General features: G+C 44.7%; 1 protein-coding gene across 1 annotated transcript in view; it reads right to left on the reverse strand.

The window, feature by feature from the left end:
* LOC147111900 (receptor-type tyrosine-protein kinase FLT3-like) overlaps positions 1-25,611 on the reverse strand; it is a 94,510-nt gene extending 68,899 nt beyond the window's left edge. Inside the window, exons 1-4 of the mRNA XM_085999284.1 lie at positions 25,461-25,611; positions 23,922-24,037; positions 17,560-17,674; positions 16,851-16,996 (exon numbers count right to left, since the gene is read on the reverse strand). Of these exons, the coding sequence (XP_085855410.1) occupies positions 16,851-16,996; positions 17,560-17,674; positions 23,922-24,037; positions 25,461-25,546 (463 nt within the window). The 5' untranslated portion in view covers positions 25,547-25,611. The remainder of the gene's footprint in view (positions 1-16,850; positions 16,997-17,559; positions 17,675-23,921; positions 24,038-25,460) is intronic.
* Positions 25,612-25,928: the final 317 nt, after the last annotated feature.

Genomic DNA, 25,928 nt, shown 5'->3' on the forward strand with positions numbered 1-25,928 from the left:
TGGGGAGGGACGTGCTTGTAGTCTCACAAAGGACAGCTGGGTGATCTCAAGAAGGGAAGCAGCGGTGTCCTCAGAGAGAGAAGTGGAGGCAGTCTCAGAAAAGAGAAGTGGTGGCAGGATAGGACGGACAGCAGAGGTGATTTCATAGAGGGAAGTGATTGTGGCTTCAGAGAGGGAAGTGGTGGGAAAGTAATAGGTGGTATGGGGAAAAGGTAGACATAAGATGAACAGGAATCCTGATCTAATTATAATGGGCTTATTTGCTCACTTTAAAGTAATCACTATCTAAATAGTAGTATAATTATTTGAAGTAAAATTGTATAAAAGTTATAGGTTATGCATTTTACTAAATTATCTTTAAAATATGGTGACCAGACCAGGGAAAAAAATGGTTTTGAAGACCTCTCTTAGCTGTAACCGCTGTTAAGCTGATTCACTAACAATGTGACCCACATTATTCTGTTTATAATTCAATAGTGATTTTAATTTTTTTTAATGAAAAAGGGGTAAAAATGAAGCTTTTGAATAAACCCCTTTGAAATGGACTCTTCCAAAGTCACTGAGAGGTAATCCTGGGAGTTCAGAGGCAGGTCGGTCAGTCAAAGCAGTGTTTCATAGCAGCAGACATATGTTTTAAAATCCTTTTTGTATCAATCACCGCATTCAGAATGTCATTAGTTACACTCTATGGTGCACCGACTGTGATGTTTCATTTGTTTTCATTATTAACAGATCTTATTTGTTACTTAATTAATAAAAACAATTGAATTTTCAATGCAAATATTTGATAAAATGGAAAATGTGAACACATCGACCTCTCCAATTATTGAAAGAAATCCTGACAAATAAAGGATGGATTAACAAAAAAGTGCTAAAATCTTCGCAAAAGCATAAACTGCAAGAACAATGGGAAATGTTTGACATGAGTGTGTCCAGTACAGTTGGCTACTGAACACACCTTTTACAATGGAAAACATAAAGGTCTAGATTTTACCTTGGGCCTCCCAATGTAAATGGGGCAGCAACAGCCCTAAAATGGCTGACCGCCCTGTTTATGCTGTTGCCATCCGCAAAGGGGCCTTCTGCTGGGCGTTCAGAAGGTCACCTATTTGATGCAGTAGTCCATTTAAATATACAAATCAAGGTCCTGTGAGGTACATAGGACTCCAATTGCAATTTTGATGGACAACTGGATGGAGCATTTGCTGCACACGCTCCACCCAGTTTTACCAGTCGGTATAGCAGAAGAGGCACCAAAAAGATAAATTTAAAATGATTTTTATGGGGCCGAGCGGAGCAGCCGCCCTGGGCTCCTCCCACCAGACCGACATTCCTGCTAACTGGGTTGGCCTCTGGGCATTAGATATTACCCCGTCTGGAGCTGGGGAGCTGCAGGGAGGCCCCAGTCTGGTGCCTGCATTTTGCCGGTGGCATAGCAATGAGGCCCGGACCTCAAAAGGAACCAGGCCTCCTCCCAGCAGGATCGAGTGGCTGGCTGGTATGCTCTGCCAGTCAGCCATCCGCTAGTTAAAATAAGATCATAAGAAATAGGAGCAGGAGTAGGCCATACGGCCCCTCAAGCCTGCTGTGCCATGTAATAAGATCATGGCTGATCGTCTACATCAAGTGCACTTTCCCGCCCTATTCCCATATCCCTCGATTCCCTTAGTGCCCAAAAATCTATCGATCTCAGTCTTGAATATACTCAACGAATGAGCCCTCTGAGGTAGAGAATTCCAAAGATTCACAACCCTCTGAGTGAAGAAATTTCTCCTCATCTCAGTCCTAAATGGCCGACCCCTTATCCTGAGACTATGACCCCTAGTTCTAGACTCTCCAACCAGGGGAAACAGCCTCTCAGCATCTACCCTGTCACACCCTCTAAGAATGTTATACATTTCAATGAGATCACCTCTCATTCTTCTAAACTCCAGAGAGTATAGGCCCATTCTACTCAATCTCTCCTCATAGGACAACCCTCTCATCCCAGGAATCAATCTAGTGAACCTTTGTTCCACCCCATCTAAGGCAAGTATATCCTGCCTTAGGTAAGGGGACAGTACTCCACAGGTGTGGTCTCACCAAAGCCCTATATAATTGCAGCAAGTCTTCCTTACTCTTATACTCCAACCCCCTTGCAATAAAGGCCAATCTACCAGTTGCCTTCCTAATTGCTTGTTGTACCCCAAATCTATCCCAAAGTTACAACACTCCCCAGCTTGAATGAATGAATTCAACTGACGCGCTCTGTTAAAATGTGACTCTTGAATTTCTTAACACAGTTTAAAAATGCACAATATTGTAGTATGATTGCATGTTACAATTATAGGGGGAGAAATTCGGTGGGCTGCGCCACCAGTTAGCGCCTAAAGAGGGCACTCAGTGGCTTTAGCGCCTCTGGCCACGCCTCCTGCGATATTTAGCTGGGGCGCTAATGGCAGCGTTAGCCTGTTGCGTTACGCCGCCACCGATGACGTCATCGGTGTGCGCAGCGCCCCGCTACCGCCCCGATCACGATATTTGGCAGCGACCGCCTCTGTAGCGCCGCTCGCTAATCGCGCCCGGTTCACGGGGCCTACCTGTGGCGGCAGTGGCGCAAATTAAGGAGGAGGTACGGGGCGGCCGTTTTTTTCGGCGGCCGCCTGTCAGCACCTCCGTCCCCGGCCTCCTGTTCTCCCCCCATGGCATTGCTGGCTGTTTTCCGAGAGCCCGGCACTTCTCCTCGGTGCCGGGCTCTTTTGCCGGCACTCGCAATCGCTCATCGCGCTGGTGCAGGCCCCTCCCCCTTAAGAATGGGAGGAAGGCCTGCAGTACCGCAGTGCGCCGTGCCGCAGCGTGTGGTGCTGCGGCACGTTGCGCTGCGATATTCAGTTTCAGCGCCCTAAGAGGGACGCGGAGCGCCTCGAGCCTCGCCCCGTGTCCCTCTTGGGGCGCTCAAGCTGAATTTCCGGCGATCGCTGCTGCTCCGATCGCAGCGCAAAATCTGGCGCCCAGGCGAGCTTGGCGCCCCATTTGCGGCTCCACCCAATTTCTCCCCCATAGTGTTTAGCTCAGAAAAAGGGTTACACTTGAAACCTTAGCCTGTCTTCTTTTACAGATATTGTGGATCTGCTGTATTCATCTAGCATATTCTGTTACTATAACTTTTGGGCTAATAATGCTGACTAACCAAATCAATAATCAGCAGCTCTTGGACAGTGATGTAATACTGGGTGTTGAAATCAGCCCTGCATTATAGACAGAGGAGAAACAGTCGGGTGCTGGGATTTTAAAGCACTGCAAGATAATAGCATTTTACCATAACATTGTACAGTGAAGAACCAGGACAAGGAAGCATGAATGTAAGATGAATAAACTGTAGGTTAAATATAACTCATGCAAATTGGCTTTGCACTAAGTGTACAGTTATACTGTAGTTAGCATTTTTAGACACCAGTGTCCTTGTTTATACTTGTTTTTCCAGTTCTGATGAAGGGTCCCAGACCTGAAACGTTGGGCTGGATTTTGTCAATGGGGAGCTTTTGGAGGCGAGACTCCCACTTTTTGGGTTGTAGTCCCGCTTCCATCGACTTGTGGCCAACCCACACTATTTTCCCTTGATTGACCTTGTTAAGCCCGCCCAGCGGGCTCAGCAGGCCAATTAAGGGACACCTGGTTACTGGTGACATCAGCGATTGACATTTCATCTGTCAAGAGCTTTTGACAGATGGAAAATCAACGTTTGACAGCTCTGTGAAGCTGTCAAACACTGACAATCTGTCTTCTAACTTGAGTCCTTCTACTCAGACTCAGTTAGAGAGCTCTCCAGACCAGAAAGCAGAGGCTGCAGCTTTTGACAGTTCAGCGGCCATTCTGCTTTCTGTGCCGGTGAGCTGAGGGACTCCTGAGAACTGAAGGGAGGAAGCCTGCAGGAGAAAGTAAAGGTAAGTAAAACTTATTAAAACACTTTACACTTACCTCACACACTTACCTCTGCACACATGCACCCATCACTCACCTGCACAATGGACATCTCGACCCCTCCAACCCCTGCAGACCCACGGTCCGCCTCGCTAACTTGGCGTAGTTCGAAGCCGTCGGGAAGCCCACACTTCAGGGCTAAAAATAGGGATTAGGTAAAAAAAACTGCCTGTTAACTGGCAGTTAATTGGCACTAATCACCTTCCCGCCTCGGGGAGGCGGCTCCCAGCACAGGTCGGGTCCCCGTCTCCTGGGACATTGGCACGGAGGCGGGTTGGGGACGGGGTGGGTTCCTACCCCCCAATTCTGCAATTTTCCCACCACTTCCGCCTCCAAACCCGCCTCCTTGGGGCTTGGAAAATCGAGCCTGTTAACTCTGTTTCTCTCTCCATGGATGCTGCCTGGCCTGCTGAGTTTTTCCAGCGTTTTCTGTTGTTATTCCTTGTTTATACTGTCTGGCTATGATTCAGGAGAGAGAACTGAACATGTGTGTTTATACACCTACATAGAGTTCCATTCTTGGCCATTACATTTTAAATGTACGGAGATTCAACCTAGAGTTTACAGACTCTCAAAACATTTAAATAAATTCTGAGTATATTTATAAAATGTCTAGGAGGTCAAGGGATATTCTGAGCACTTTGTAAACCTGATTTGACACCACATTGAAGATAACTTCACGTGGTGTCAAAACCAAGTGGTGTGAGTGTATTGTGGCTGAAGCAGGTGGTGGAAGTCATTCTACAACTGATTTTTGACGTGGGAAACACTCGGGGCAGGATTTTCCCTGCGGAGGCGGGATGGCGACGGGTGAGCTGGTTGGCGGGTTCCGGTCCTGCTCCCGTCTGCAGCTGCTCTCTGAAAATGATTTTCCATAGATTGGCCTTGTTAAGCCCGCCCTCCGGGGTTCCTGGCCAATCAACAGGAAGCGGGTCTGATGACGTCATTTGATGACGCGTCATCAGCCGGTTTCCTTAAAGGGACCACGGCCACATTGATTTTGGCAGTTGTGCTGTCAGTGTTCTGCAGTATTGAGGTGCTGCAAAAACTGACGAGCACTGCACAGAGGTGCACGGCTGCACCCAGGTTCACGCATGACTCCCTCCATGTGCTTCCTCCTTATCCCACAATCTCTTCTGATTTACAAGCTGCAGATGGTGTAAGCATGAACCTCTAGCTTTCCCCCACCCACTGTCCCCCCTCCCCCACCACAACCTTTCCCTTGTGCCTTTCTCTTTTCAGATACCCAAGAACTGCAACCTGGCCAGCCAGTGGTGGAGGAGCAACAGGTGGAAGAGCAACAAGACAATGATAATGAAAAAACTCCGTCACTCAATTTCATACTCGCAGCCACCAGCTCAGATACTGACACTGTGCGCAATTTAGAGGATAGCATACAGGCAGGATCTGCACATGGTGTTACACCGGGCACCAGTGGCCTGCAGCAGGAGACATGGAAAGCACAAATGCCAGCTTGCCGGAGGGCGAGGTCGCACATGACTTCTGCTGCAGCACTTCGATGGGGCAGGCTACTGAAGAAGGCTGATGGATATGTACAATGAAATGCTTGGTGCATTGGGAAGCCTGTCAGAAAGTCCGAGTGCAATGTCAGGGAGCAGGGAGGAGTCCAGTACTAATTTGGCATAGGGCTTTGCACAGAGCTTGGAGCCCATCCTTTCCAGCATGAAAATGGTGGCCAACTCCATTAGCACACTTGTGTACCCAACCATGATGCAACATCTGATGGCCGATGTCTCAGCTTCTATTGCAGCACAAACAGCAACCATTTGACATCTGAGTGCTGCAGTGGGAGCTCAGCATGCTGCCGTGCAAGCTAAGACTGCTACCACCAAGGCTGTGGGTTACAGTGTGCAAAGGGGCTTGCAGGGTGTCACAGCAGTCCAGCAAACATAGAAACATAGAAGATAGGAGCAGGAGTAGGCCATTCGGCCCCTCGAGCCTGTTCCGCCATTTAATGAGATCATGGCTGATCATCCAAATTCAGTACCCTGTCCCTGCTTTCTCCCCATATCCCTTGATCCCTTTAGCTTTAAGAAATATATCTAACTCCTTCTTGAATATATTTAATAAGTTTGCCTCAACTGCTTTCTGCGGTAGAGAATTCCACAGGTTCACCACTCTCTGGGTGAAGAAATTCCTCCTCATCTCAGTCCTAAATGGCTTACCCCTTATCCTTAGACTGTGACCCCTGGTTCTGGACTCCCCGGCCACCGGGAACATCCTTCCTGCATCTAGTCTGTCTAGTCCTGTTAGAATTTTATAAGTTTCAATGAGATCCCCTCTCATTCTTCTAAACTCTAGCGAATATAAGCCTAATCGACTCAATCTCTCTTCATACGTCATTCCTGCCATCCCATGTATCAGTCTGGTGAATCTTCGCTGCACTCCCTCCATGGCAAGAACATCCTTCCTCAGATAAGGCGACCAAAACTGCACACAATACTCAAACTGTCCTCCAACAGATTACTAGGATTGCTGAGATGTCGCCCCGGGGGAGTGGCAGCGGCTTCATGGTGCACAAACCTGCTGTCCTCTCTCAGGATGACAGCATTCGTCCTCCCACCCCTGCTACTCCACCAATGCCCCTGCTGTTGCCTGTCAGTGAGCCAGTCCAGACTGCTGCCGCCCATGCTGAGATGGTGCAGTCCGCAGTCGGGCCCTCTAGGCCCAGAGCTGCTCGAGGTCGTCCTGCAAGGCCATCTGCAATCTCCTCCACTGATAGTCAGCTGCCTTCTATCAGCCATGCTGTGGCCACTTGGGGTAGCACTGCGTAGGAGCACTAGGACGGGCAAAGACACAGGGAATGCACAAGGGTGATTAAGTTTGGGTGAGCCATCCCCTAAACTCGTTAAGTTTTGGATGGGCCATCCCCGAAGCTCGTTAGAGTTTTAAAAGACATTAAGAATAACGAACCCGCCAAATTCAACAAAGGAAACCGAGATTTGGCAGTCAGATAAGCCAGGCCCCAAATTAGTATAATTGAGGCCTGCCTTTTCAGTGTTCAGAACAATCAAGGACAAGACCAGTACAGACGAGGGCAGTGCAGTCCGAGTTCAAGTTCAGCCAACCAGCTCAAGAGAAAGATCATCATCGGAGACTCGAAGGAAGAAAGAAGAAACAGAAATCGTGGCAACCAAAGGCCTACAGAAACCAACACCAGCCAATTTTACCACCAACCAGGTAATATTGGGCCACCACGGCCAACAAGGAACCAACCGCCGAAAAACTCACGAACCAAAGGCTTGTTTCCACTCTACAGGCTAGTCTAACTTACCCCTGGGTAAGATTTGGACACAAAAGACTCTAAAACTAGCCCTAACCAAAGGGTACTTACCCGATAGATCCAACAGAGCGACTAACCGCATCAGCGGACTCAACCCAACTGAAGACCCAACGCAGGTGAAGTCTTCTACCACGTCCGAGGTACGGCAGGCCCCAACCGCCACAACTAAAGAGACCCCCGAAATCGCGAACCTCCACAACTGTCAAGAAAGTCGTTTTGGTGAGCATTTCCTGGTCCTCTGGATTCCAGCCTAGCTAGTGTAGTGGGGTTGGGAGGGAAAGGGATTTTGTACATTGTAATTCTCCCTCGCTTATTCCGTGTGTTCCCCACCCTTTTAAAGTGTAAGTTTTATTGTATTGTATATTTTCCTGTCTCAAAATAAAGATCTGAATTCTTTTTGACTAACCCAGGTGTCTGTTGCAAGTTTATTACGACCCCCAAATAAGTCCAAAGTCTAGAACAAGGGAGTGGGAGCGATTCGAACCGCTCAAAGGAGTCAGAGGTGAAGCTGACCACACACACCACCCCCTACAATTCCATGGAGAATTCCTACTAGTACACCCATGTCTGGTAGCAACTGGTTTGTGCAGAAGCCTTGAAGTCAGGACATGTCCTTCAGCACCTGCCACACCACTCCCTGTAGACATTAGCAACTGTAAAGAACTCTAGAAAGCACCAAACACTTGTACAATCATAGCAACGGTCAATAGAAATCAATCAGCATCTAACCTGAAAGTTTAGTGATGATCCCTTTAAATAGCGCTGGTGGGGGGTCGTTCCTGTTGCTGAACGCTTGTTCAGCTGTGTGTGGTTCAGAGAGGGCATTAGCTGGAGCGTTGAGCTCCAAAATGGCACCGCTGATCTGCCTACTCTGCATTCTTCCGGCGGACCTTCACTGCGCGCGCACTAACGTCCATACCAACATGGCGTCCGGTGCGACTCACACCAGAAGTGTCCGTGTGCCGTGGACGCCATTTTGGACCTCTAAGGGCACTTGTAGCATCCAGAAAACGTCACTACATATCCGAATTCTGCGCCCGGGGACTCAGGTTCAAACTAAGAAAATGCAAATTTACAACTGATATCAGGAAGTTCTTCACACAAAGAATAATCAACAGATGAAATGGACTCCTGGATAAAATAGGGGAAGTGAAAACCCTGAAATCATTTAGGAGATAATTTGATGCTATGATAGAAGGGACTTTAGGGTGTATATGGATGGATGAACTAAGATGGACCAAATGCTCTTCCTTATCTGTAATTATCTTATGTCTTGTCTCAAGTGCTGGCCGATGATAAAGGTGGGGAAATGTCAAATGAGTATATCTATTTGTGTAAACTAATACAATTCTCTTGTAAATTTATAAACCATAACAATTAAATTGTGGTCTCACTTATCTTTAGAATTTCTAAATCTTTTAAGTATCCAAGTTACTTAACCCTAATTACATTGAGTTACATAGAATGTACAGCACAGAAACAAACTATTTGGCCCAATTGGTCTATGCCGGTGTTTATGCTCCACACGAGCCTCCTTCTATCCCTCTTCATCTAACTCTATCAGCATATTTCTTTCTCCTTCATGTGTTTATCTAGCTTCCCCTTAAGTACATCTATGCTGTTCACCTCAATTATTTCTTGTGGTAGCGAGTTCCACATTCTAACCACTCCCTGGGTAAAGAAGTTTCTCCTGAATTCCCTATTGGATTTATTAGTGACTATCTTATATTTATGGCCCCTAGTTCTGGTCTCCCCCACAAGTGGAAATATCTTCTCCGCCTCTACCCTATCAAATCCTTTCAGTGAATCAGATCTTTAAAATACCAGTTTGCAATAAATAAGAATTAGATTCATATCACAAAAGTTGTTGCCTGATTGTTAGTGCTCACATCATGATAATGCAAGGATTAATATTATCATAATGTAATTTTACAGTTTTAGAGCAGTATGGTCGTGGCAAGCCCTAAAGACCACGTGAGCAGGCTTTATTGCTTTTTCGGGGCCATTAGTGGTCACAATGCCCTCATAAATGGAGTTACTGTTATATAAGCCACAACATAATAAGTAACAAGAACCCCTTATCAGGCAGTACATGATCATTTAAAGCCAAAGGCCTTGGTAATGGAGCATTTCATTTACATGCTTTGTGCTTATAAGCACCAGTGGAGTGAAGTATTCAAATCTGGTTTTTGGGTACTTTTCTGGAATTCTTGTATTACATTTAACTCTTAAAGTAATTCACAGTTTTTACAAATAAAATATGTATAAAACAAGTGAATAGATAAAACTGCAACTATGATAAAAATGTTTGAATATTACATTTTACAACTTTGAAATAAAGCTGTTCTCTAACCTGCTTTGCATTGTGATTTGAATTTGTCTAATATCTAATTACTTAATTGTAATGTTAGGTTGGATAAGGAGACAAGGACAACACAGTGCTGCTTAATTATCTTTGACTTTACTTAGCAATGCTCCAGCATCCCAATTTTTAATTTGCTTTTTGCTTTTCTAAATAACAACATTATCGAACACTTAAAACTTAACTCACTGCAACTGTACATTTTATTACAGAACTGAGATAAATGTCAAAAGTTTGATGATGCAGCTGTGAAATGTGCACTACCTCTATGTTATGGTTGGGATTTTCTACTTTGGCAGAATCCTGCAGCAACTTTTCCAGGGTGGGAGTACTGCTCGCACCCAGAGGCCACCCAATCACAGCTGATGTTCCAGGGTCGTGGTTATTAAAGTATGTGAGGCGAGATTCCAGCAGGATTCCCACCTACACTGGGGAGCAGCCTGGGGTGGGAGGAAAATAGCTGCAGCAAGCATCGGACACCTTAGCCGATGCAATTGATTATCAATTACATAGATCCCTAGGATCCAGTCTATGCTTCTCTCGGTCACTTCTGGCAGAAATTCCTGGAAGTAGCAGAGGATGTGAGGAAATGATGGAAGAGCTCGCTAACCAATTACACCCACCCCACATCCATTGGAGTTCTGACAAAAAGCTGGTATGGCTCAAGAACAATTGCGAAAAGCTCAAGGGATCTGGGTGTCCTAGTGCATGAATCGCAAAAGGTTAGTATGCAGGTACAGCAAGTAATTAGGAAAGCTAATAGAATGTTATTGTTTATTGTGAGGGGAATTGAATACAAAAGTAGGGAGGTTATGCTTCAGTTATACAGGACATTGGTGAGACCACATCTGGAGTACTGTGTACAATATTGGTCTCCTTATTTAAGGATATAAATGCGTTGGAAGCAGCTCAGAGAAGGTTTACTAGACTAATACCTGGAATGGGTGGGTTGTCTTATGAGGAAAGGTTGGACAGGCTAGGCTTCTTCGCTGGAGTTTAGAAGAGTAAGAAGTGACTTGATTGAAACATATAAGATCCTGAGGAGTCTGGACAGGGTGGATGTGGAGAGGATGTTTCCTCTTGTGGGAGAATCTAGAACTAGGGGTCACTGTTTAAAAATAAGGGGTCACCCATTTAAGACAGAGATGAGGAGAATTTTCTTTTCACAGAGGGTCGTGAGTCTTTGGAACTCTCTTCCTCAGAGGGCGGTGGAAGCAGAGTCTTTGAATATTTTTAAGGCAGAGGTAGATAGATTCTTAATAAGCAAGGAGGTGAAAGGTTATCAGGGGTAAGCAGGAATGTGGAGTAATCAGATCAGCCATGATCTTATTGAATGGCGGAGCAGGCTCGAGGGGCCGAGTGGCCTACTCTTGCTCCTAATTCGTATGTTCATATACTAACTAATCCCGGCAATGGCAACTTCTATAATGGAGCATTGCAATAACCTTTTTGGTGGGGAGGATGATCCCCTACAGAGGGAACAATATGGCAAATTGACACTGAAAGAGTGAGCTTTGTGTCAACTACTTAGAGAACCTGACTGGAGGCCAGAATACAGAAGTGCACAAAAGTAAGGTGTGTTGTAAAGTAGCAGCACAGAACATATATGGACAGGATGGGAAGTTGAAGTTCTTAAAGTTATATGCAAAAACACCTGTCCTGATATATAAGGGTTGATTTTAACCCAGAGCAGGTTTTGGGCAGGTGGGGCGAGTGCGAAACGCACTTGCTGGCCTAAGTTTCAGGCCTGGGAGGTATTTTAACTCCCGGGCTTCATTTAAATGTCGCCGGTCCAGTTCCCACCACTAAATAATTACAGCATGTTTGCCTATTAAATATGCACATAGGTTTTTACAAAAAAACACATTTGTTTTGAATGAACAATTTGAAGAAATCTAATGATCTTTTCAATATTGCCAAGCTACATGGCATGTCACAGGCATTGCTAATTTGGTTTTAATGTCACGTTCCTAGCTGTTTCTAAGTAGTAGATTTTATTCATATCAAATATATGAAAAGTGAGGAGATTACTTTTTCTTTGTAGTACTGGTTTGTTCACCTCTACTTTGCGACTGGTGGAATCACTTGAGGTAGAAGAGTTTCTCTATGTACTATTTGTAGTGAAACCAACAATCTATATATATAAAGCGGCTCTTCTGTCTGTCTGTCTGTCTGTCCGCCTGGGCTGTATGCGTTTGGAAGTTACAGAGCGTACCGACGCGCGCGTCGCCTCAAAAGAAAGCTTGCGATTCCGGACCGGTCATAGGCCTATTTACGTTTCGGCCGGACAAAAATCCCGCCCGCGGTATCCCAAAAACGTTCAGCGTTCCGCTCATCCAGCATCTCATCAGCGACCGTGTGACGTCGAGGTCTTCCTACAGTTGAGTGTCGAGTGACTCGACGATTGACCAATCCTACGCTTCGGTGACCTGACCGGTCGACCAATCGGTGCGTGTGTGGGCGGGCCTTATCCTTCTGAACCGAGGTGAGTGGCCGCCATCTTGATTTTCCACGATTTTTTCCCCCACACTTTCTGTGTGTTAGGGAACTAAGGTAAATATTTTAATGATGTGTTAGGGAATTAAATAACAATTTATTTGTGTTTTATATTGTGTTTAGCAACCCCCCCCCCTCCTCCTCACCCTCGCGCAGGGGAGACTCGGGGCCTGAAGCTGAAAAAATTTCTCTCTCTCTCTCTTTCTTCCCTCTCTCTCTCTCCTTCTCCTCTTCGCTCTCTCTCCTTCTCCTCTTCCCTCTCTCCTCTTCCCTCTCTCTCCTTCTCCTCTTCCCTCTCTGTCTCTCTCTACTTCCCCCTCTCAGGTGTCGCGGACGGAGCGCGGGCGCGCCGCCCGAAGTTTCCCGCTCGCTAACGGCCTTGCCGGCTCCCGCGGGCCGCTCGCGCCACCCGCACTGACCGCGCATGCGCCGCCCGCACTCACCGCGCATGCGCCGCCCGCACTCAACGCGCATGCGCCGCCCGCACTCACCGCACATGCGCCGCCCGCAGCCCTCGCTCCCGGCGCCGGCCGCCGCTCAGCATTCCCGCTCTCGCAACGGCACCGGACCTCAGGTAGGCAGGGGGAGGGGCCCGAGAGAGGGACAGAGGGGAGCGGGGGAGGGGAGTGGGAGTGGGGGAGGGAGGGACACAGACAGGGGAGGGGAGGGGTGGGGGTGGGCGAGGGGAGGGAGGGAGGGAGACGGGAGGGGAGGAGGGGGGGTGAGGGGAGCGGGGGGAGGGTGAGGGGAGCGGGGGGGGTGAGGGGAGCGGGGGGGAGGGGAGCGGGGGGGTGGGCGAGGGGAGGGAGGGAGGGAGACAGGGGAGGGGAGGGACAGGAAGGGAGGGGAGGGAGGGATAGGACAGGGAGAGGACATGACAGGGAGAGGGGGGACACACAGGGGCAGGGAGACCAAGCGCCCCAAAATTGCCCTCGCGCCCCAAAATTGCCCTCGCAACGCGGGGCTCCCCAGCTAGTCTAATTATAAAGGACACATTTACAATTTTGCTGCAAATAGTAAAAAGGAAATCTTCCCTGTAATGCTCGAGTGGACAATAAGGATTCACATGTAGCGATGGGCTGTGACATGCCAAGTCGCATGACAATGCCCACCGTTATGTTTTCAGAAATCCAATTTAGTATTCCGTATTAGGAAAAATAACAGCCTACCATCAAAGGAACTGATTATAGAAGCAAATATATTGAAAAGAACATTACATTTCTTCAAGTTGTTCATTAAAAAAGTATTTTTTGTTTGTAAAAAGCTATGTCCATACTTGATAGGCAAACATACTGTAATTATTTAGTCATATTAGTAAAAGTGCACACGAGATGAAATGGCTAGGTTATGATGAGAGACTGGGTAAATTTGGGTCATATTCCATGAAAAAGAGGACGGTAAGGGATGATCTAATTGAAATGTTTAAAACAGTAAAGGAATTGACACGATAGATAGGGAATGATACTTTCTTGGAGGAGGGGAATCAAGAACAAAGGGACATAATCTTAGGAATCAAATTAAGATAGTTAAAAGTCAATCCAAAAAGAAATTAAAACAACAAACTGCCTTTAACGTAGAAAAATGTTTCAAGGCGCTTCATAGAGATGCAACAAAAATGGACGCTGAACCAAAGAAAGGGAGATTAGGAGGGTGAAAGAGATGGTTTTAAGAAGAATCTTAAGGGAGGATAGAGAGGTGGTTGAAGGATTTAGGCTGGGAATTCCAGAGTGTAGGGCCTAGACAGCAAGGCATAGCACCAATGGTGGGGGGAAGGGAGAGGGCTGTTGCACAATTGATGGTGTCAATTGAAAGAGTAGAGAGTTTTTGACAGGGGCTGAAGATGATCAGCTTAGTCTTCCTAATATATAACTTGAGGAAATTATGGATCATCCAAGATTGGATGCCAGACAAGCAGTCTGATAGCCCAGTGGTAGTGGAGGGTCCAGAGAGGAGGGGGAAAGTAGAGCTGGGTGTCATTGTACATGTGGAAGATGAGCCCATGACTTTGATGATGCACAGCCCAAAAAAGCCATAAATATGAAGTCAACTGAGGTATTTGAAAGGGACTTGGGAAGTAATTGTATCAAGGGATGTGGACAAACAGGAAATTGGGATTAAAAAGACAGAGTTGACATGGCTAACAAAATGGTGGAGCAAGGTTGATGAGTTGAATAGCCTATTAGTGTTTCTATATTCCTTGATTTCGAGTGTAATGTATCCAGGTTTGCTGATGATACAAAGCTAGGTGGGACAGTAAGCTATGAGGAGAACACAAAGGCCTAGAAATTCAGTGGGCTGCGCCACCCGTTAGCGCCTTAAGAGGGCGCTAAGTGGGTCGCAAGCCACTGGCCACACCTCCCGCTAAATTCAGCAGGACGCTAGTGGTGGCGCTAGCCGTTAGCGCTGCGCCGCTACCGATGACGTCATCGGTGTGCGTAGCGCCCCGCTGATGCCCCGGCTGCGATACTTAGATGTGCCCCCTGATTTAACGTCGGACGCTATGTGCGACCGGTTCAGGGGGGCCTACCTGCGGCGGTGGAGGTGCAAATTAAAGGAGAGGTGTGGGGCGGCCATTTTTGTTGCTGGCCGCCTGCCAGCAACTCTCTGCGCTGCCGTCCCCAGCCTCCTGAGCCTCCCCCCACCCCACCCCCCGCGGAGTGCCGACTGCGTTCCAAGAGCCCGGCACTTCTCCTCGGTGCCGGGCTCTTTTGCCGGCACTTGCGATCCTCGGGGACCCAGCTGGGCCCCAGATCGCGCTGAACAAGGCCCCTCCCCTTTAAGAAGGGGAGGAAGGCCTGCAGCACGTTGCGCAGCGATATTCAGTCGCAGCGCCCCAAGAGGGATGCGGGGCGCCTCCAGTGGCGCCGCGCTTCCCTTTGGGGCGCTCCAACTGAATTTCTGACGGGCTGCCGCAAATGCTTCCGAGGCGCTACTTTTAGCGCCCTGGCGAGGCTGGCGCCCCAAACGAGGCTATAGTCAATTTCTAGGCCAAAGAGTCTGCAAAGGGATATAAATAGACTAAGTGAGTGAGCAGTAAGGTGGCAGATGGAGTATAATGTAGGGAAATCTGAGGTTATTCACTTTGGTAGGAAGAATAGAAAAACAGAATATTTTTTAAAAGGCGAGAAACTTTCAAATGTTGGTGTTCAGAGAGATTTGGGTGTCCTCATGCAAGAAACACAGAAATGCTAGCATGCAGGTAGAGCAAGCAATAAGGAAGGCAAATGGCATGTTGGCCTTTATTGCAAGGGGATTGGAGTATAAGAGTAAGGAAGTCTTGCTACAATTGTACAGGTCCTTGGTGCGACCACACCTGGAGTACTGTGCACAGTTTTGGTCTCCTTATCTAAGGAAGGATATACTTGCCTTGGAGGCGGTGCAACAAAGGTTCACTAGATTGATTCCTGGGATGAGAAGGCTGTCCTATGATGAGAGATTGTGTAGAATGGGCCTATACTGTCTGGAGTTTAGAAGAATGAGAGGTGATCTCATTGAAACATACAAGATTCTGAAGGGGATTGACAGGGTAGATGCTGAGAGGTTGTTTCCCCTGGCTGGAGTGTCTAGAACTAGGGGGCATAGTCTCAGGATAAGGGGTAGGCCATTTAAGACTGAGATGAGGAGGAATTTCTTCACTCACAGGGTTGTGAATCTTTGGAATTCTCTGCCCCAGAGGGCTGTAAATGCTGAGTATTTGAGTATATTCAAGGCTGAGAGAGATAGATTTTTGGGCTCTAGGGGAATCAAGGGATATGGAGATCGGGCGGGAAAGTGGAGTTGAGGTCGATGATCAGCCATGATCTTATTGAATGGCGGAGCAGGCTCGAGGGGCCGTATGGCCGACTCCTGCTCTTATTTCTTATGTTCCTGATAACTGATAACTTCTTCACATGTGGCAACAATTACAGTCATTAGCACCCATCTCCCCAGTAAAAATACTGACTTTAATAAGTGGACGAATAAAAGATACAGGTTCAAAATTCCTGAGGGACTGTCAGTGCCGGTAAACACCATCCCAAATCCTGGGGACAGAATCATTACCATAATCAAGGCAGGCCACCTGTGCCTGAAAGATGAATCAGTGGCACCTGACCTGATCTGCCCTTGTAAGGCAAACCAGACCACAGCTGCTCCACTTAAGGTTGCTCTTGGCCCAACAAGGTTGAGGAAAAAGGCGATTTTTTTTTTGTCAGTCTTCAGCCACAAAAGGAGCCATTCTGCCTCCAGACAATCTAATTGGCCCCTCCAGGATTGATTACCTCAACCTAAGTAAGGTTTGGGGCCTTCAGAAGGCCTCAAAGGGACTCACACCAGCTGGCATGAATTCAACTGAGGCATTTTCATGGTGTAAAGAGCAGAGTTCCCAGGGTAGCACAAGAACTCACCCTGACCAGAAGATCTGTCAGTAACCCCCTTCCCCCCTCCCCCGTCATAATTTAAAAGGCCAGGATATATGGGATGGAATTCTAGCCTTACTGGGTTACATCCCAAATTCCAGGTTCATCCCTGGCAGAAATCAGGATCTCTGGCATTTCCAGTCTTAAGAATTTTAGGGTCACAGTCTATAATACACAGAATATTAAATAAAACACCAGGAAGCAAGAGGTAGTCATTTCACTGCAAGTTCTACCATGTTTTATGACATTATCTGAATTCCTGCATGGAATCATCATTTAAAATTCACTCTTCAATGTCTGTTACTGATGTTGGCTTCTGAGTTATAATTACCTTGAGTGTAAAGACTTGAACACTCTGATCCAAGAATATTACTTGCACAGCAACATACATTACGATGAACGAATTCCTTTATCTTAATTCTCGTCACTCCAAAGGTGTCAGTGGATTCAACACGTCTGTATGGTATTTCTGAAGAGCTGTAACCTCAAAATATATTGTTATTGCAGCAAACAACCAAATTATTCCAAGGCAGCATTTTATAAAATATATAAGGCCAACAATATGGCAAACTGTAGCAATTAAGTTGCAGCATTTTGCCCTGTAAAATTTCCCTCAAAAGTGAATTCTTAGCCAGGATTCTTAAACTATTTTTCCACCAGCCCATAGCAATAGTATAACTTTTGAATCATGCTATAAAGCTTTGCTGTCTGACCCTGAGAACCAACATGGTAAGTTTCTGGAGGTGGAGGTCCACCCACTTGGTTTTGCCACATGGTGACTTCCTGGTCTTGATTTAGTTATTAGGGGATGCTACATGCAGAAGTCAAGTACTTCCCTATTGGGAAGGAGGAAGTCAAAACAGTGTGAAACTTATCCCAGCTCAGCCTCTTACATACCTCCTCACAAGCCTATTAAAGAGGCACTAAGTAGAGGCCTGGGAGTATGCTACCTGCCCATCTTTTAAGCTGAGGAATAGTGTATGCCACAAAGAGATCAAATGGAGGTGGCAATAACTAAAACATGAAAGTGGAAAGCATACCTTGCACAATTATATCTCCAACTGAGGACAGGAGCAGGGTAACTTTCTGCTGTGCAATCCAAGGTAGTAATATTTTCCTCTGTTTTCATTGTCATTTTTGGTTTCCTGGGTTTTGCTGCCGAATGGAATTACAGGACATTAATAATTTGGTCAGCAGAAACACATACCACTTTACAGCTCACGTTAATGAAGGAAGTCTGTACAGTTACCACTAATGATAGTTTGTGAGAGTGCCCAGTTCACTCAAATTATGGAACTTTTGGTTCCCTACTACAAGGTCCTGAAATTGAGTCTCTGGCTTGTCAAAAAGTTCAATGTATCTGGCAATGCTGAGTGAATTTTATTAGAAATGTCATTTTTAAATGTCAATAAATTTGTACAGGAATCAAGAACAACAAAAGTAACAACTTATGGCACTTTGAACATAGCAAAACGTCGCAAGAAGCTACACCTGGAATTCTCTATCTGTGCGAGTACCCTCACCACATGGACTGCAACAGTTTAAGAAGAAGGCTCATCACCACCGAGGGCAATAAATGCTGACCTTGCTCGTGAGGCCCATATCTCCAAGATGATTTTTAAAGCAAGAAGAAAGTGGAGAATTAGGGAGGTGACTAAAGGCACAGTCAAAGTTATATGGAAGCTTTTTGAAGTGGTGCGAAATGTAGCAAAGCACAAGGGTTTGTGAAGAGAGTTCCTGACTGAGGGGCAAGATGGCTAAGATTCTGCCAATGATGTTAGAGCATAAGGAGGAGGGATCAGGCCAGAGCTGGAAGAGCAGAGGCGGCAGGAGTAGGGAGGAGCGAGTCTGTGGAGACAAACGTGGAAAAGGATGAGGATTTTGAAACTGATTCAATGAGGGATAGGGAAGCCAATGAAGGTTGGTGAGGGTAGGGATGATCAGTGAGTGGGACTGCGTGGATAGGCAGAGTTCTGGATGAGTTGTAGTTTTCATAGGATAGAGTTTGAAAGACCAGTGAAGAAGGCATTGGAGAAATCAGATTTGTAGGTAATAAATGCACGGAAGAGGGTTTCAGTGGCAGCGGCGTTGAGGTAGGGCTGGAGAAGTTCAATATTTTGAAGATGATAGTGGTCTTGGTGATAGACTGAATGTGGGGTTTGAAGTTAAATGGTTTAAAAGGAAACCATGGTTGTGGGATGCCAAGTTCAGCTTGAGCGGGCATTCAAGAATGGGGATGGAATCAGGTTCTATATGCATAGTTTTTGAAGTGGGGTCTTGGATCTTGCCATTGTTAAGCTGTAGAAAGTTCTGGTTCATCCACAACTTGATGTAAAATAGGCAACTGGACAGTGTAGCGACAATCGTAGAAGCAAGGGTGGTGGTGATGGAGAAGTAAAGCCGGGTTTCGTCAGCCTATGCATGAATGCTGACCCCACTCTTGCAGATAACATCGCCGAGTGGCAGTACATAGATAAGAAATAGGAAGGAGCCAAAGTTGGAACTTTAGGTTACACCAGAGATGACTTTGCAGGCACAGAAGAAGAAAGCATTGCAGGAGATGTGCTGGTTGATGTGGGACAGGCCAGAATGAAACCATGTGAGAGCAGTACCATGGAGTTGGAGGAGAGACATTAAAGGAGAATTATATGATACTGAATGCCATGGAGGACAAGGAGGAATGTTGCTCTACAGTCACAGTCACATAAAATGTAATTGGTAATTGACCAGAGCAGTGTCACTGCTATGGTGGATGGAACCCAGAATAAAAGGATTCAATCAAGAAGTGGTGGGAGATATGTGAACAAAATTGGACAGCGACAACACATTCCACATGGAATGGAAGTAAATCTATTGGGTTTGTAGCTGCCTATGTTTGTTTTGACACTCTTTTTTTGATATGGCCACTACATTAGCTGATTTTTAATTTACTGGTACCTCCCCAGTCTGCACTGACTCCCTCATAATGATTGTCAGGGCCTCACAAATCTCTTTAGTCTCTTTCAACACTCTGGGATAAATACCATCTAATCCTGTGGATTTATTAGCTTTGAGCACATTTAACCTGTTTAGGACTTCCATCTCAATTTATAGTGTAGCATATTTTTGTTTGGAAAGAATATGTTGGTCACATCTTCCCTTGCAAATGCTTGGAGGAAGTATTCATTCAGAACATTCACTAATTTATGTTCATCCTCAGTTTCAAGTCATTTGCATCATTTATGATTTTCACCTCTTCTCTGACTGTAGTAGCACTGAAAGAATTTGTTTACTGTTATGCTTAGCCTCAGTCGCTATACTTTTTTCTAGGTCTCTCTTTGCCCCTCTGCTCACCCTTTTAATTTGTTTCTGCATTGTCTTATATTCTTTGATGATGTCACGAACATTGGGCTGAAATGGAGAGGTTGAGTGGTCAGGAGCTGAGTTTGGAGGGGGTCAAAGGAGCATGAAGTTCGTCTCAAGGAGGCGATGAGTCTGGTGAGGTTCTTTTGTGGAAATAGTGAAGAAGAGGTCAGAGCTAGAATGGGGGTGAGCTGATGGTGGTCGAGGAGAGTGGAGGGGTTTGAGGAGGCTGAGGCAGTAGAGCAGATTTTTAATTTTATAGACAAAAAGATTCACGAGCTTCTTGCATCTGGCCTATCATAAGTACGTTACACAATACTACACAACCCTGAGAGTCTGACTTACTCACTCTGTGACAGACCCAGCAGTGGGTAAAATAAACAAAAAAAACAATAGCATTTAATGTAGACCTCTGTTTTAGGAGCTGGCTACAAAGGGAAAACAGAGAGTAGGGGTTAAAGGTCGTTACTCAGACTGGTGTTCCTCAAGGATCGGTGCTGGGACCACTGCTGTTCACCATTTACATAAACCATTTGGACTCGGGAATCGGAAGTACAATTTCAAAACTTGCGGATGATACCAAATTGGGGTGTGTAGTTAATACAGAGGAGGACTGTGACAAAATGCAGGAAGATATTAATAAACTTGCAGAATGGGCGTGTAATTGGCAAATGAACTTCAATATAGATAAGGGTGGTACTTTGTGGTAGGAAGAATAAGGAGGCCACATACTCCTTGGAAAATAAGTGTCTAAATGGGGTAGAAGAACAGAGGGACCTGGGGGTACAGATACACAGATCACTTAAAGTAGCGACACAGAAGGCCATTAAAAAAAAGCAAACAAAGCACTTGGATTCATTTCTAGAGGGGTAGTATTGAAAAGCAGAGAAATTATGTTAAACTTGTATATAACCTTGGGTAGACCACACTTGGAGTACTGTGAACAGTTCTGGTCTCCATATTATAAAAAGGATATAGCGGCACTGGAGAAGGTGCAAAAAAGATTTACTAGAATGAAACCACAACTGAGAGGTTATATCTATCAGAAAAGATTGAACAGGCTGGGGCTCTTTTCTCTGGAAAAGAGAAGACTGAGGGGGTGGCCTGATAGAGCACTTCAAGATTATGAAAGGGTTTGATAGGATAGAAGGAGAGAAGATGTTTCCACGTGTGGGCGAGACCAGAAACAGGGGCCATAAATATAAGATAGTCACTAATAAATCCAATAGGAAATTCAGGAGAAACTTCTTTACCCAGAAAGTGGTTAGAATGTGGAACTCGCTACCACAAAGAGTAATTGAGGCGACTAGCATAGAGGCATTTAAGGGGAAGCTAGATAAACACACGAGGGAGAAAGGAATAGAAGGAGATGTTGATGGGGTTAGATGAAATAGGGTAGGAGGAGGCTCATGTGGCACATAAACACCGGCATAGACCTGTTGGGCTGAAGAGACTGTTTCTGTGTTGTAAATACTATGTAATACAATGTGAGTTAAGCAGAAAGGAGAGTTGATATATGGGGATGAAATAAGCCAAGGATGGGGTTGAAGGCCTATATTCTCATCCTCGACACATAAACAAAATTTAAAATGAGAATATAATGCTAAATCTACATTGCACACATTGAGCTTCTAGGAGTAGGTGCTTTGTAAAACATTAACCCCATCACATTTTTTTCTTTCTCCCCTTCTGTGAAATTCCCCCTTCCAACACACTTTATTCCCATGCTGTAAGAGTGCACAGTGACTTGGTTCTCGGCCTTTGCCAATACCCAATAGGGCATGATATCCATTTCCAACTTTGTTTTCTTTTCCATCTGGAGTGGAGAGGAAGGACTGTCATATATCACTCAACTCATCGACATATTAATTGTGCCACTTGCAAGCCAATTGTAAAGCAGCAGACATGGAGGCATACAGGACACAGACCATCCTGCTATACCAGATAAGGAGTGGTATGTGATGCTGGTTAGAAACCTACAAGATCATAAAACTGGTTGGAAATCTAGATTCAAATAAGTACAAGCAATAGGTTGACAATGAAAGCACTAAATTCAAAAGCAATATAATATTAGAAGTTTAAAGGGTGTTTTTGTTCTTCCCCATGTTAATAGTTCTTAATAATGTATTATTAGATAGTTCGACTTTCCAGTTTTATGGAATCTAATTATGCTGTAAGCCTGATGTCAAACTGGGTTTGCACACTTTAAAGACGGAAGAACTTGCATCTGTATGAAGCCTTTCATGTCCTCAGGGTGTAGCAAAGCTAATGATATCACTATTAAGATAAGAAAGTAATAAATAGGAGCAGGAGTAGGCCATTTGGCCCTTCGAGGCTGCTCCGTCATTCAATAAGATCATAGCTGATCTTCTACCTCATCTCCACTTTCCTGCACTATCCCCATATCACTTGATTCCCTTAATATTCAAAAATCTATCGATCTCTGTCTTGAATATACTCAATGACTGAGCCTCCACAGCCCTCTGGGGTAGAGAATTCCAAAGATTCACCACCCTCTGAGTGAAGAAATTTCACACATCCACTGGTTCCCCCTTATCTATTCTGTTAGTTACAACCTCAAAAAACTCTAACAGATTCGTCAAACATGATTTCCCTTTCATAAATCCGTGTTGACTCTGCCCAATCCTATTATTATTTTCTAAGTGCCCTGTTACCATGTCCTTAATAATAGATTCTAGCATTTTCCCTACTACTGATGTCAGGCTAACTGGTCTGTAGTTCCCCGTTTTCTCCCTCCCTCTTTTCTTAAATAGTGGGGTTACATTTGCTATCTTCCAATCCGTCGGAGCCGTTCTAGAATCTATGGAATTTTGGAAAATGACATCCAATGCATCCACTATCTCTATAGCCAACTCTTTCAAAACTCTAGGATGTAGGCCATCAGGTCCAGGGGATTTATCAGCTTTCAGTCCCAATAATTTCTCCAGTACTATTTTTTTACTAATACTAATTTCTTTCAGTTCCTCATTCTCACTAGACCCTTGGTTCTCCACTATTTCCGGGAAGTTTTTTGCGTCTTCTTCCGTGAAGACAAATACAAAGTATTTGTTTAATTTCTCAGCCATTTCCTTATCCCCCATTATAATTTCTCCTGTCTCAGCCTGTAAGGGACCCACATTTACTTTCGCTAATCTTTTCCTTTTTAAATACCAGTAGAAGCTTTTACAGTCTGTTATTATTCCCTATTTAGTTTACTATCATATCCTATTTTCCCTTTATCAATTTCTTGGTCCTCCTTCGCTGAATTCTAAAATCCTCCCAATCCTCAAGCTTACTACTCTTTTTGGCAACATTATAAGCCTCTTCCTTTGATCTAATACTATCCTTAACTTCTCTTGTTAGCCACGGTTGGATCACTTTTCCTGCGGGGTTTTTGTGCCTTAAAGGAATGTATATTTGTTGTAAATTATGTATCAATTCTTTAAATGCTAGCCATTGCTTGTCTACCATCATACCTGTTAATGTAGTTTCCCAATCTACCTTAGCCAACTCACCCCTCATACCTATGTAGTTTGCTTTGTTTAGATTTAAGACCCTAGTTTCGGATTTAACTAATATTGTTATATAGGCAAATGCAGCAGCAAATTTGCTACAGCAAGGTCCCACAAACAGCAAATTATATAAATGACCAGTTAATCTGTTTTTGGTGGTGCTGGCTGATGGATATATGTTGGAAGGTCACTAGGAGAACCCCCTACTCTTATTTAAATATTCACATAATATCTTATACCTGAACAAGCTTATTAAGCTTCAGTTTAGCATCTCATCCAAAAGACAGCACCTCCAAAAATGTAGCACTCCCTCAGTACTGCACTGAAGAGTCAGCTTAGATTATGTGCTCAAGGCTTTAAACCACAACCTTCTTAGTACAGATATGTTAGTGTATGCACAAGTTTGGTGATATATTCCCTTCACTAATGTATGCTAAAACCAGGAAAAAATCTGAGAAGTGGAACACTATAGATGTGGGTATGTGGATGAACAGAAGCCAGTCGTTCGTCACATACTTAAAATTATATTTACTTTATTCATTACGTACCTTTAACAAGAACTGTAAAGCTAATTGTATAGTTAGTGTTTCCGCTTTCAACTGTGAGGGTGTATATCCCAATATGCCTTTCTCTGATTCGAGAAATTGTGAAAGTAATAACTTGACTGTAAAGAAAAGTAAGAATTAGATCAAGTTATCAACATATAATAAGGGTATTTTATAATGGTAATGTAATTTGTGAAATTATTCTTTATTGCTGCATTATTATTCTTTAATGTATTTCCACACCCCTCACTGGACAAAAAGTTGAAGTCAGAAAATTAGTGCCATTCCATTAATAAGGCACGACAAGCAGTACAATAGTAAATGTGGGTGACCAAGCGAGCTGATCCTTCATACTTCATGAAAGGCAGTGAAGAAACCACATACCAAATGGCGTAAATAGGACCTCGATTGCCATTTTTGGTCGTAACTGGTCCGAGTGTGCATCATGCAGGGTACGACCAGTTCCATGGCTGATGGAACCAAAAAGGTCCGCCAAAGGTGAATGCTGAATTATTTTTGTGGGCCCCATAGGAGCAGGAGTGCTTTCCGTGGCCCACAAAAATAATCTGGGCTGCTGCCGCCCCGGGACCCCCACCCTCTGCAATTGTGGCCCACCTGTTGGCGGCCACCCTGGCCCGATCTTGAGACCCCAGGAGCTGCATCAGGACACCTGTTTGGCGCATCACAGCTCCTTACAGTACATTACATACAACATACATTACAGTGTCTTTTTGTCTCTTACTTGTGAATCTTGTAATCAAAAAGGCTAATGAAATGTTGGCCTTTATCTCAAGAGGGCTGGAATACAAAGGGGTGGAGGTTATGTTACAGCTGTACAGAGCTCTGGTTAGACCCCTCTGAAGCACTGTATTCAGTTCTGGGCACCGCACCTCAGGAACGATATATTGGCCTTGGAGGAGTGCCGTGCAGTCACCAGAATGATACCTGGGCTAAAAGGGTTAAATTATGAAGGCAGGTTGCATAGACTAGGCTTGTATTCCCTTGAATACAGAAGATTAAGGAGTGATCTAATTGAGGTATTTAAGATGATTAAAGGATTTAATGGAGTAGATAGAGTGAAACTATTTCCTCTGGTGGGAGAGTCAAGAACAGGAGGCATAACCTTAAAATTAGAGTTAGGCCATTCAGGGGTGATGTCAGAAAGTACTTCTTCACACAAATGGTAGTGGAAATCTGGAACTCTCTCCCCCAAAAATCTGTTGAGGTCAATTGAAAATTTTAAAATTGAGATTGATAGATTTTTATTAGGCAAGGGTATTCAGGATTATGGAACCAAGGCGGGTAGATGGAGTTACGATACAGATCAGCCATGATATAATTGAATGGCAGAACAGGCTCAAGGGGCTGAATGGCCTACTCCTGGTCCTATGTTCCTATGAATCATGGTGCTTATAGAACCATGATCTTTTATTCACACAAAAGGGTTACTTCAGTTCAGTCCACATTACAAATCAGGAATACCACTTAACAGCTTTTAATGTACGGCCTAATCTGTAATGTAAAAAAATATAAAGAAGAGACCTGTGCACGGTGCAATAATTCACATTGCACTGAGTTCTGTTGTTCTTAAAGTTCCAATGGCAAGATATATTCCCAGAAATATTCATGATCACTTTCAGTGTTATGGTGTCCAAAACATTAACTTCCACTTTGCTGACATTAACCTGAAATTCTAAATCATATCATACATCAAAGTAATTTGTGGAAAAGAAAGAAATGGCAAATTCTGGAAATCTGAAAGTTTGTTTTTTAGTTATAATCCTTGGTTAAATAAGCATGTTTATGTCTTACAGAAACATTCATAAATAATTTAACATAGTACAAAAAAAATCACTTTGGATCACAAGTAACTTAATTCATACCACTGGCTTCGTACATCAAAAATTGTCTTCTTGTTGAATTTTTAGTGTTCAAACAGAATTGATTTTGGTTATGATTTTCATCCATGGCAAATGTCTATAAAAAGGAGATATGAAATTAAATGCCTCA

The sequence above is a fragment of the Somniosus microcephalus genome, chromosome 10, assembly GCF_052327205.1.
Source record: "Somniosus microcephalus isolate GS21.2 chromosome 10, FLI_Smic_1.0, whole genome shotgun sequence".
In the NCBI taxonomy this organism is placed as follows: domain Eukaryota; kingdom Metazoa; phylum Chordata; class Chondrichthyes; order Squaliformes; family Somniosidae; genus Somniosus; species Somniosus microcephalus.